General features: G+C 43.8%; 3 protein-coding genes across 4 annotated transcripts; 1 reads left to right on the top strand and 2 right to left on the bottom strand.

Annotated features, from left to right (window-relative positions):
• Positions 1-383: 383 nt before the first annotated feature.
• Positions 384-4,217, top strand: LOC116189925 (oligopeptide transporter 1-like). Its single transcript, XM_031519633.1, has 7 exons — positions 384-766; positions 1,113-1,567; positions 1,658-1,755; positions 1,952-2,524; positions 2,730-2,997; positions 3,114-3,296; positions 3,521-4,217. The coding sequence occupies exons 1-7, from the start codon at positions 697-699 to the stop codon at positions 4,139-4,141; spliced, it is 2,268 nt and encodes a 755-aa protein (XP_031375493.1). The 5' UTR covers positions 384-696; the 3' UTR covers positions 4,142-4,217.
• A 185-nt stretch (positions 4,218-4,402) lies between these two features.
• Positions 4,403-7,293, bottom strand: LOC116189941 (pentatricopeptide repeat-containing protein At5g66520-like). Of its 2 annotated transcripts, XM_031519635.1 has the most exons (3): positions 7,113-7,293; positions 6,181-6,616; positions 4,441-6,038 (listed from the first exon to the last, which is right to left on the bottom strand). In XM_031519635.1, exons 2-3 carry the CDS (start codon positions 6,597-6,599, stop codon positions 4,595-4,597), a joined length of 1,863 nt encoding a protein of 620 aa, XP_031375495.1. In that variant the 5' UTR covers positions 6,600-6,616; positions 7,113-7,293; the 3' UTR covers positions 4,441-4,594. The 2 variants fall into 2 exon arrangements, with proteins under 2 accessions (XP_031375494.1, XP_031375495.1); XM_031519634.1 differs by lacking the exon at positions 7,113-7,293 and having other exon boundaries at positions 4,403-6,038; positions 6,181-6,754.
• Positions 7,294-7,472: 179 nt separating this feature from the next.
• On the bottom strand, positions 7,473-11,097 carry LOC116189967 (heterogeneous nuclear ribonucleoprotein 1). The gene is made up of 6 exons (XM_031519638.1): positions 10,919-11,097; positions 10,680-10,720; positions 10,059-10,222; positions 9,599-9,698; positions 9,305-9,474; positions 7,473-9,039 (listed from the first exon to the last, which is right to left on the bottom strand). The coding sequence occupies exons 1-6, from the start codon at positions 10,966-10,968 to the stop codon at positions 8,551-8,553; spliced, it is 1,014 nt and encodes a 337-aa protein (XP_031375498.1). The 5' UTR covers positions 10,969-11,097; the 3' UTR covers positions 7,473-8,550.
• Between the last annotated feature and the right edge of the window lie 207 nt (positions 11,098-11,304).

The raw sequence follows: 11,304 nt of genomic DNA, 5'->3' as shown, positions 1-11,304 counted from the left end.
CTTTTCGTGCTTTCAACCTTAGTCAGTTAGCCTTATCACTAATCTTCCTAGTTCCGTAAAATTTGATGAAACAAATTGGGAAACTCGCATTCCATAAGGGGAAAAGGCAAAAGGAAAAAGAGAGAGAGAGAGCGTTAAGCCGAACATAACTCCATGCATGGGATAAAAGATAGGATGTATGAAATACCGGACGGATCAGAAAGAAAAAAGAATGACAATAAACCTTTCAGTTATTATTTTATTTCTTTCTTTTGCTGTCGCCATAATTTAATGAGAGAATTTGACAGTTCTCCCATTTTTTCTTCTTTTTCTGCAGCTGTAATTCGATTTTTTTTTTTCCAATTTCCATAGAAAATTTGCGGGATTTGGGAGAATTCTGGTTTTAGCTTATCATATGGAAATTGACCTGACCTTTGGTAGTTGTGGAAGTCGACGGTTATTTTTCATGGAGAGGAATTTGATTAGAGAAGACAATTTAGTTGTATACTAAGAATAGACATTTTTCAGTGAAGTATGGTCGGAAATTTCAGGCATAAAACTCGGTTTTAAACAGAAGTTTGTTCATAAAAAATAAATAGTTTCGGTTTGCATTTGGCACCAAATTAGGCTTCTTCCTTTCACTGCTCTATCATCCTCCTTTTGAGCCTTTTCGCTGAGGGAGAAGCTCCGTCAGGGGAGGGGAGAGAGACCAGCGGCATGGCCAATGCCGATGATTCCCCCGAGTACCACCGTTACTCCTCCGACGTCAATGTTGACCTCGACGATGGTGAGTCCCGCCTCCTACAGCGAACAAAAGGCCATTAATCCTTCTCTTTCCTTCCACTGATCTTTTGAAAACACGAATTGGCTGGACGTGTCTTGTGTCTTGTTAATGCATGCAAATTAACATCCATATATAACGCAGCTCTTACATTTCCTATATGCCTAAAGCCTTCTTCATCTCATGCGAGAAGCAAAATGAGATTTTCTTTCCGGTTTTGGTGATATTGTTGGGTCGTGTAACATTCGTGTAAGAAATTGTGAGATATGTTTCTCAAAGAAATGTTATGTCACGACATTGTCAAACAGATCATCACTAATTGCAGATATATATATATATATTTCGGTTGCAGATGTCGAAGAAGAGGATGATGAGGATGAGTGCCCAGTGGAGGAGGTGAGGATGATAGTACCCACAACCGATGACCCCGCCCTACCCGCCCTGACGTTTCGTACATGGGTCCTGGGCCTCGCCTCATGCTGCCTCCTGGCCTTTGTGAACAAGTTCTTTGGGTACCGCCAGAACCAACTGTACGTCTCGTCAATCTCAGCCCAGATCGTGGTCCTTCCCGTGGGGAAGCTCATGGCTGCGACCTTGCCTTCACAGCCCATCAAGGTTCCACTCACAAGCTGGTCCTTCTCGATGAACCCAGGCCCTTTCAACATCAAGGAGCACGTGCTCATCACCATCTTCGCTAACTCGGGAGCCAATGGAGTCTACGCGCTCCACATCATCACTTCCGTCAAGGCTTTCTATCACCGGGACATCCACCTCTTTGCTGGCTTCCTGCTGTCCCAGACAACTCAGGTACTTATACTACCTCATGGTATACCGAAATTCAGACATATATTAGTCTCACGTAACATTGACAAGATGAACATATATAATGAAATTCAGATGTTAGGATATGGATGGGCTGGCCTAATCAGGAAGTATCTTGTAGACTCGCCCTACATGTGGTGGCCCTCCCAACTCCTTCAAGTCTCCCTCTTCAGGTACGTACTTCGTAATGAAATCGTAAGGTTCTCAGTAAAATTAATTTCTTCAAGATTCGTAAGTTTTCTCAGTGATGGATTCCGGAGAACGCGTTGTCCTCTTCAGAAAGAATTGGAGAAAAACTTTTTCCGCAGCACACAAAACTTTCGGTCTCCATCATCAGTCATGAGCTGAAACGATTTGCGCACATCACAGGGTTTTGCATGAGAAGGAAAAGAGAGCCAAGGGAGGCCAGACGAGGCTGCAATTCTTCCTCCTAGTCTTCGTCTCGAGCTTCGCTTACTACATCGTCCCAGCCTACCTCTTCCCGACAATCTCAACCATCTCACTAGTGTGCCTGCTATGGAAAGACTCGATCATGGCGCAGCAGATTGGGTCGGGCCTGCACGGGCTAGGGCTTGGGTCGTTTGGCTTGGACTGGTCCACAGTCGTGGGATTCCTGGGGAGCCCACTGGCATTTCCTGCCTTTGCCATTATCAACACATTTGTTGGGTTCGTCCTTCTGGTCTATGTTGTCCTCCCACTCTTGTACTGGAACAATGTCTATGATGCCCAGAAGTTCCCAATCATCTCCTCCCACACGTTCGACAACAGAGGCCACATCTACGACATTTCCCGGATCCTCAACCATCAAACTTTTGACATCAACCAGGTGGCTTATGATCGTTACAGCAAACTGTACCTCAGCGTCTTCTTTGCCTTAATTTATGGGCTAAGCTTCGCCTCATTGGCAGCAACTATATCCCATGTTGCACTCTTCCACGGAGAGTAAGTACTCTTGTCCTCTTCCAACACCAATGAGTTATAACCATAGTTTTTAAAAAACGACGATGTACAAAATCAATTATGGCCCCTAAAATTTGTTTGGCCACGGGATAGGCAACCAGGCACATTGGGTACCACGTGTGATGCAAACACTCCGAGTAAGTGAGCGGTGAAGTCATACAGCTAACCAGTTCATGAAAACGCATAGGAACATTTGGAAAATGTGGAAGAAGACCGGAGAGGTGTTGAAGAATCAGATCGGAGACGTGCACACAAGGCTGATGAAGCAAAACTATGAAGACGTCCCGCAGTGGTGGTTCTACATTATCTTGGTCTCAATGGTGGCCCTCGCCATTTGGGCATGTGAGGGTTTCGACAAGCAGCTCCAGCTCCCGTGGTGGGGAGTCCTGCTCGCCTGTGGGATTGCTTTGGTCTTCACGTTGCCTATTGGAATAATCAAAGCAACAACCAACATGGTAATCAACAGCTCTACCTGTCTGAGATGAAATTCCTCTCTAGGAACTGGAAAATCTAAAGTAACTAAAGCTACTAACTTTAAGTATTGATATTGTCATCTTCCAAAAATATGCAGGAACTGGGGCTGAATGTCATCACGGAGTTAGTGATAGGTTACCTCTATCCCGGGAAACCACTTGCAAATGTGGCTTTCAAGACATACGGGTATATCAGCATGACCCAAGCTATCATGTTTATTGGTGACTTCAAGTTGGGTCATTACATGAAGATCGCGCCCAAATCGATGTTCCATGTACAAGTAAGTACTTCCCATTCACACTTGATTCCTTTCGAACCAGACTGCCGGCACCATCCATGCTCGAAGATGTACTGTTGCTAAAAGCAGTGGAGCATTACACTCGTGAAAAACAAAACATCCTGTTCTTCCAAAAATCTTGCCGTGACATGCTGTAGAATGGCATGGCAAGCCAGATAATTTATTACTCGAAGAATATTCCAACATTGGTCATCGTTAATCCACAGGTGGTTGGGACGGTTGTCGCCTCTAGTGTCTATTTTGGCACTGCATGGTGGCTTCTGACAACAGTCGATCACATCTGCAATCCATCCATGCTACCCGAGGGCAGCCCATGGACTTGCCCAGGAGACGATGTGTTCTACAGTGCTTCTATCATATGGGGAGTCATAGGTCCAAAGCGCATGTTTACCAACCTTGGAAACTACCCCGAGATGAACTGGCTCTTCCTAATCGGGCTCCTCGCGCCTGTGCCTGTATGGGCCCTCACCAAGTTGTTCCCGGAAAAGAAATGGATTGCCTATGTCAACATGCCCGTCATCTTTGGAGCCACCCAAATGATGCCACCGGCAAGAACGGTTAATTACATCACTTGGACAGCCGTGGGGCTCTTCTTCAACCTCTATATATTCAATAAGCACAAAGGATGGTGGGCAAGACACAACTATATTCTATCAGCGGCTTTAGATGTCGGAGTCGCCTTCCTCGGGGTGTTGCTTTACTTCACCCTCCAATCAAAAGACATATTCGGGCCCGAGTGGTGGGGCCTCATGACCGGCGACCACTGCCCGTTGGCCTCGTGTCCAACCGCTCCCGGTATCAGGGTCAAAGGATGCCCCATAATCTAATGCTGTTCATGGTTAAGTGATTCGTATTTAAAAAAAAAAAAATATGAAAGGAAAGAAATGAGATGAGTTACTCTAAGTCCAAATGAAATTTCCTTCATAGGAGTTGTTATAGGAAAAAACAATAGGGATAATTATAGGAAAACAATTGGGAAGAGGGGTTTCTTTCGCTCTTTAAGGTTATTCGGCTTGATAACCTTTTTTCTTTTTTTAGGTCGAAATGTTTTGGATTTTTTTTATTGATTTTCCTTCTGAAATTGGTTATAAATGAAATTTATTATTTATAAAAATTATATTGCACATCGGGAAAAAAAAAATTCTATTTACTTGAAAATACAGGAATCTCTACTTAAGTTTAGGTACTTTAAATGGGTTGCTGAATTTTCCAATTCTTAGCATCCGATTCCGTGAATCCTCAAATTTTGAGGCAAGGAAACTCGGTTTCGATAGCCTTAATTACCAGTAATCCCGACAAGAACAAATGCCATCCTTGAACAAATGAAACCGATTCCGGTCCCGCACGATTATCTCTCGACGAGTGACTTGTGACGCTATCTTAAAGGCCTCATGACAGTCTTCACAGACTCGGAGGTTCTTCATGATCCTTATGGTCGTCCCAGGTTTCGTGTAAATTAACCCGAAAACCAGTGCGACCTTCTCGCTATGCCGGGACAAGAATTTCTCCTTCTCGCTCTCCTCCATGTCCAGAAGGACAACCGATGTATTAGGAACATAACCCCTCAACTTCATCTTCCCGAGGAGCGTCTCCCATGTCAGGGACATCTCTTCGATCCAGTCATTGGCAGAGTCCCCGGCAACAAATTTGTGAATCTCCCCGTCTATGGTGATCGAGCTCCATCCTGGTGTCTTTTTCACCCCACGAGCTCTCATCAACTTTCTCACCCTCGCTACATCCTCCCACTGCTCAGCATCAGCATAAATATTTGACAAGACGACATAGTAGCCATCATTGAGTGGGTCCAACTCCGAAAGATGCTTAATCGCTTCTTCGGCGAGCTCAATGTTCTTGTGGACCTTGCATCCACCCAGAAGGGCTCCCCACACAATCCCGTTAGGAACCATAGGCATGTTCTCTATGAATTCACGAGCTTCCTGAAGGTGTCCTGCTCTGCTGAGCAGATCGACCACACATCCGTAATGCTCAATCTCAGGGACTATCCCGTAGTCTCGAGTCATTTCGGCAAAGAATTCACGGCCCCGATCAACCAATCCCATGTGGCTGCAAGCCTGCAGGAGCCCGACAAAGGTCACTCCATTGGGCCTCATCCCTATGTGGACCATGCGGTCGAAAAATGTCAGAGCTTCCTGAGCCTGCCCGTGCAAGGCAAGCCCGTAAATCATTGCAGACCACGAGAATATCGTCCTTTCCTCCATGCCATCGAAAACTCTACGAGCTTCCTCCAAGCACCCGCATTTCACATACATATCGATCAAAGTATTCGAGATATGAGTGTTCTTCTTAAACCCGCTTCGATCAGAGAACTCGTGGACCTCTCTTCCAAGGTCAAGCACTCCCAAATCGGCACATGCCGCAAGAAGCGCCACCACGGTCACCTCGTTCGGCCTCATACCTGTTCCCTCCATCTCCCTGAATAACTGGACCGCCTCCTCAGGCTTTCCGCACTGGACGAGGCCCGAAATCATCGCAGTCCAAGACCTCACGCTCCTCTCGGGCATTCGGACGAAATATCCGTGGGCCCTGTCAATGTCTCCCCTCTTCACCGAGTGGGTTATCATCGTGTTCCAAGTGACGACATCTCTCTGGGGCATGCTGTCGAACAGCTTCCGTGCGTCTCCCATCTCCCCACACAGACCGTACAGGTTCACAATCGTGTTTTCAAGAAACAAGTTCCATCTGAACCCCAGTTTCTCAATGTACCTGTCGAAGTTTTTTTTTTCCCAGAATCAAAGGACAACCCAGCAGCGCAATTCAATATCTTGCAGAGCAAAAAAAAAAAGGAAAAATCATCAAATTTTGCAGCCTCGACAAAGCATTCGTGAGAGAGTTTATTTAAAGCTACCCATGAATGATCCTGCCGTTGTCAAGGTCAAGCAGCTTGGTGCAGGCCTTGAGCACGAAGGAGCAGGTGAAGGTGTCGGGCAGCACGTCGAGCTCCCTCAGACGGTAGAAGAGGGAAAGGGCCTCGGAGGGGCAGTCGCCTTCGGCCAGGGCTTTGAGGCATGAGTTCCAGAGGGGAGTGGTGGAGGCGGGGCCGTGCACGAGGGTGAGGAGCCGGTGGGCGTAGAGGAAGTGGGCCCGGGAGGAGGCGCAGACGGTGGCCACGCGGGGGAGGGGAAGAGACGAGAGCGGGGCTTTGGACTTGACGAGGTGGGCGTGGACCTGCTTGAGCTCCCATGGCGAGTTGAAGCTGTGGAGGAGAGCTTCAGGTGAAGAAGCAGAGGCCGATGCAGAGACAGAGGAAAGACAGAGAGCTTCCATGTCGGACGGGAGAAGCCCTTCAGGTGAGGGGAACGATGATATATTAGTTTGGCTAAATTGTACAAATTTTAGAAAATCATTACTTATATATATACAAATTACATGAATTTTTGGAGATTTTAGTGATTGTTCCATTTTTTTAAGAAGAGAAAAGTGCATTCACCCAAAAAAAGAAAAAGAAAAAGAAAAAGAAAAAGACAAGTCCATGGAAAATTTTATTGAACAACCACCGAAAATATTGCCTTAGTATACTCAATTTTACTTAAATTTCCTTAAAATCATTATAATTTACTTACAAATTAGTATAATTCACTTCAAATATAAATAAATTTACTCGAATTTAAGTAATTCAACTTAATTAATTTTTCGAACTACGTGTAAGTACTTTAAAGACGTTGATGAATAAATAAATAAATAAACTATACAGCCACGAACAAAAAATACGATGCTTATATTACAAATAAATCGTATCATAACTCGCAAGGGCCGCTGAGGTTTAAGCCAATATCATACCTATGGTTTGTCAAAATTGCCGCCAATACAAATTTTGCATTGCCCTCGTCTGACTCAGTACATTTGGTACGACTGATGTGAGCTTTGCAAGATCTTGAATTATGATTTACTTCACGGATGAATGAGCTTTTAGGAACAATGGATTCCATTTTATCTTGTACAAGCTTCCATTTTACGTCTCACAAGTGATTCTAGATTGTCAGAGCTCCTGAACCTATCTATCTGAGAACAAATGAAATCGAATCAATTTGTGCTTAACGTTCCAATAAACCTCGTAGTCTTACTCGGGTTCAAGGTACATCAAAATCATAACTTCCAACAAAAGTAACATGAATTCACTCGCAGCAGAAACTGCCATTGTTAAACTCGTTGTTTTATACAAGAGCGGTTGATCAGAGGAACTTTACAACTTTGTAAACAGAGAGGAGAAACTAACAAAATCTCGAGCCTCGGCAGATACCTAGAGACTCCAAGAAGAGAGACACAAATCTCACGTTACATCAGATTACCTGAAAAGGGCTACTCCAAATAGTAATACCTACTACTACACTCATTATCTATCTTCTCATAAAACTACACAATCCCTAACGCAGATCTCCAGCTTAAACATCAGTACAATTTAGCGTATCGTTACAATACAAATAAGAAAAGGTCCCCGCCCACTACACATAGAGAACCCCCGAAAGAAAACTTTCTGCAAGTCCCGATAAACTTTCCCTAATTATGTACCACTATGCAAATTAGAGCGTCGATAAAATTTTCTCTAATTATGCACAATGAAGAATTAGAGCATGATGAACTGATCCAAGCCAACCAGTTTAGTGGCCACTGTGACTGCACAATAAACCATCAGGCAACCAAGAAAACTAGACAAGTTCCTTATAATTAGTAGAAATGAAACGAAAAATCATGCAAAATGAGGCAGCTCCATAGGGGGATTACGTTCCATCACGTTCGTACTTTAGCCCAATGTAAGCCCAAAGGCAGAGCACTTTTCATGAATTTTCTAAATTTTTGTAAGGGATTTGGAGATGAGCTTCCTAGTATGACATGGCTTCACATGCTAAGAAAATATAGTTGTAAAAGGCTAAAAAAGACTATCATGGCCTATCTAAATCAAACTAGATAACAGAGTAGCATAATATTAAGTCTTCATAGCAAACTAAAGTTCAAAGTAAGCTAAAGAAAGGAACCCTGATACCAAAACAGAGCAATCTATAATATTCATCTATCTAATCCAGCAAGTAAATTTGAAGTCTACTCCAACACTTAGTAGATTGTCAAAAGCCTCTTCCTGACTGGCAATAGATCGGAGACTTCTAGTACTTGCAGAAGAGCCTATCAGAGTGACTGTAGAGGAGACGCACATCTACGGGTCTTGTACTGAACTTCTATGGAAAAACTAAAGCAACTGCATCATCAAACTGCCTGGGTATCTCTACCTTGCATAAGGGTGGTATCGACCACTACCGCTATAGCCACCTCTTCCATACATCCCACCAGGCCCACCATAACTAGGTCCTGGCCCAGAATCATAGCCGCCATCATAGCCTGGGCCTCCATAGCTACCATAGCCTTCACCTCCTCGACCATAACCACCTAGACCACCGCTGCTATAACTCCCACCAAACCCGCCACCATAAGGCCCAAAACGACTAGAATAACCAAGGGAAGACTGACCTCTGTAACCCCCTAATCCATAACCACCAGCATACTCTCCTATGCCATAACCATATCCACCAGCATGCCTACCACCAAAGCCTCCCTGAGACCTAAAAGGACCAGGTCCATACCCTCCATCGAAGCTATCATAAGGACCAAAACCGGCATAGCTATCACTGAAACTGCGGCCCCTAGAATGGCTACTGTATGCAGGACCAGGTGGGGGATGCGAAGGTTTCTTTGGTTCAGCTTTCTTGATCTCCACCTACAATAAAGCAACTTAGTTAACCTAACAAGTGCTGACAGAATCTGTAATGGCATCCCTGCCCCGTAAGGCCTACCCCCTACAGAGAATATCCACGTCAGTGAGAATAGAAGCAACTAAAGGAGCTCATCTATGTAAGTGGAAAATCCATTATACGAGCTTTACTAAGATGACTTGTAGAGATGGGACAATTGATGCTTATTCCATTAGCGAGCAAAAATTTGTGCACATGTCCATGTACTAGGAACAATGTATCTGTACTCACCGTAGAACCAGCCATGTCAATCATGTTTCCCTTAGATAACAGTTCATCCACAACTTCTTCATTATCATAGATAATAAATCCAAAACCTCGAGAACGGTTGGTAACATGATCACGGATTATTTGGTGTTCCACCACTTTTCCATGCTTTGAGAAAAATTCCATTAGCTCATCTGCACAGCAGTAAAAGGCCACAAGAAATCACCAAAAACCCATGTAGAATTGGCAAATATTGCATGGGCATATCATACTACATTTAAGGGAGAGTCATCCAACAGATAGGTTAAACATACATACCTTCAGTTACCATTGATGGTATGCCACCAACAAATATCTTCTTTGTTCTAATATCCTTGGATTGTCCTGAACCTTTAGGAATAGTCCTTTTGATCTCAACCTGCTCCACAAAGATGGCTTTAAAAGATCAATAATCATCCAAAAGACTCCATGCCTGTAATCATTCTAATTGCTTCACCTAAATAGATATAACTCTTAATTTTTAGTACATCCAAAACAATCACGAACTAACAGATACCAGATCAAGGCAAATTGAAGTGTTCAAATACATACTTTCAGGAACCCATTCTTTCTTTCTTTCTTCCTTTTTAAATGATATACTCATGAAACCATGCTAATACTATATATTCTAAAGTAGCAAAAACCAAAAGGAAAAAGCAGAAGCATAGAAAAATAAGCATAGCAACCAGCAAGTCTTGCTGAATGACTTCCAAAGCAAAGCATCAAAGACCTTCCTCACCTGCTTTCCATTAATGATGTGAGTATCCTCAATAACCTTGTCAACAACTGAGGGATCTGCAAATGTTATAAACCCAAAGCCCCTGGGCTGACTTGTGTGCCGATCTTTCATAATCACAGAGTCTGTTATCTCCCCATACTTTTCGAAGTGCTTATTGAATTCAGCTATAACACCAAAAATAAGTAATTTGTCATCAGTTGTAGTACAACTACTGCCAAAATTTATCGAGCACCTCATATGAAGCCTGCAGTTTTGAAAGCCAACTCCCGTTTGGCTTCAAATTTCATACAAAGAGTGCCAAAAGAAAGCAGGTTGGGGACATATTAACCAATATACGTGACCCCTCTATAGAAAGAATTTTTCTTTAAAAAAAAAATAGAAAAGGTTTTCGCAAGTTGTCTGAAACAATCCTCTCCCCTGATTTGAAGTTTTGCGGGTAACCTCTGACATGGAAAACACTTATAGCTTTTGCCCAACAAGAAAACATAAAACCCCTCAGTCCATATTCGGAATTCTTTTCGAAAATTGATAATAACAAAAAGCACACGTAAACAATTCGGACATATGAATGCTTTACCACCTCATAAACATAAAAGAAAAGCCAAAAGATAGAAATCTCACCATATGTCGTGTCCTTAGCCAGTCCACCGATGAAGATCTTCCTGCACATCAACAGAAGCCAAAATTCAAAGGCAATTCAATTGAAACAACAAGAAAGCAAAGCGATTGGCTTCAACAAGCCCATCAGGAAACGGAACCACGCCCTCAAAACGAAGAATCCTCAGAATTTCAGCCTATCTGTATTGATTTTCTCATTCCGCCGATTATGTGCGTATCTGTGCGAGGATGGGGAGTCTTACCCGGGGCTGGCGCCATCATCGTGAGGATCGATCTTCGGCTTGGAGCCCATGGCGATGCCCAGCTGAGAGCGACGGAATCCGATGCGAGGTTAACCGGCGAAGGAAGGATCGGAGAAGGAAGGCTTAGGTTTTTCTAAACGGCGAGAGGTGTGAGGATGCGGAAGTGAAAGGATGGGGAGGTTGCGAAGATTATACGGAGGTGGCGGGGTTTTGTGGTGAAATGTCGAGTTTGCCCTCAAATTTACCGTTGATGACAAGGAAAGGAGAGAAATTCACCGCCCCACCAGTGGGTCCCACCATAGGCGGGTGGAGATCTCTTCCATTTTGATTAGAAATTCGCTGGTTATTGGTTCGACTGTTCGATTCGTCAATTTAATCATATGCTA

Source organism: Punica granatum, chromosome 1 (genome assembly GCF_007655135.1).
Source record: "Punica granatum isolate Tunisia-2019 chromosome 1, ASM765513v2, whole genome shotgun sequence".
NCBI classification, from domain to species: domain Eukaryota; kingdom Viridiplantae; phylum Streptophyta; class Magnoliopsida; order Myrtales; family Lythraceae; genus Punica; species Punica granatum.
The sequence above is the reverse complement of the archived record's forward strand: the minus strand, read 5'-3'. Positions and strand labels throughout refer to the sequence as shown.

Coding starts and splice junctions, on each gene's coding strand:
- LOC116189925 (XM_031519633.1), top strand. CDS start 697: ATGGCCAATGCCGATGATTCCCCCGAGTACCACCGTTACTCCTCCGAC. Junction 1,756..1,951: donor CTTCAAGTCTCCCTCTTCAG/GTACGTACTTCG, acceptor CGCACATCACAG/GGTTTTGCATGAGAAGGAAA. Junction 3,297..3,520: donor AATCGATGTTCCATGTACAA/GTAAGTACTTCC, acceptor GTTAATCCACAG/GTGGTTGGGACGGTTGTCGC.
- LOC116189967 (XM_031519638.1), bottom strand. CDS start 10,968: ATGGGCTCCAAGCCGAAGATCGATCCTCACGATGATGGCGCCAGCCCC. Junction 10,223..10,679: donor GGCTAAGGACACGACATATG/GTGAGATTTCTA, acceptor TTGGTGTTATAG/CTGAATTCAATAAGCACTTC. Junction 9,475..9,598: donor ACCATCAATGGTAACTGAAG/GTATGTATGTTT, acceptor ACTGCTGTGCAG/ATGAGCTAATGGAATTTTTC.
- LOC116189941 (XM_031519634.1), bottom strand. CDS start 6,734: ATGGAACAATCACTAAAATCTCCAAAAATTCATGTAATTTGTATATAT. Junction 6,039..6,180: donor AACGGCAGGATCATTCATGG/GTAGCTTTAAAT, acceptor AAACTTCGACAG/GTACATTGAGAAACTGGGGT.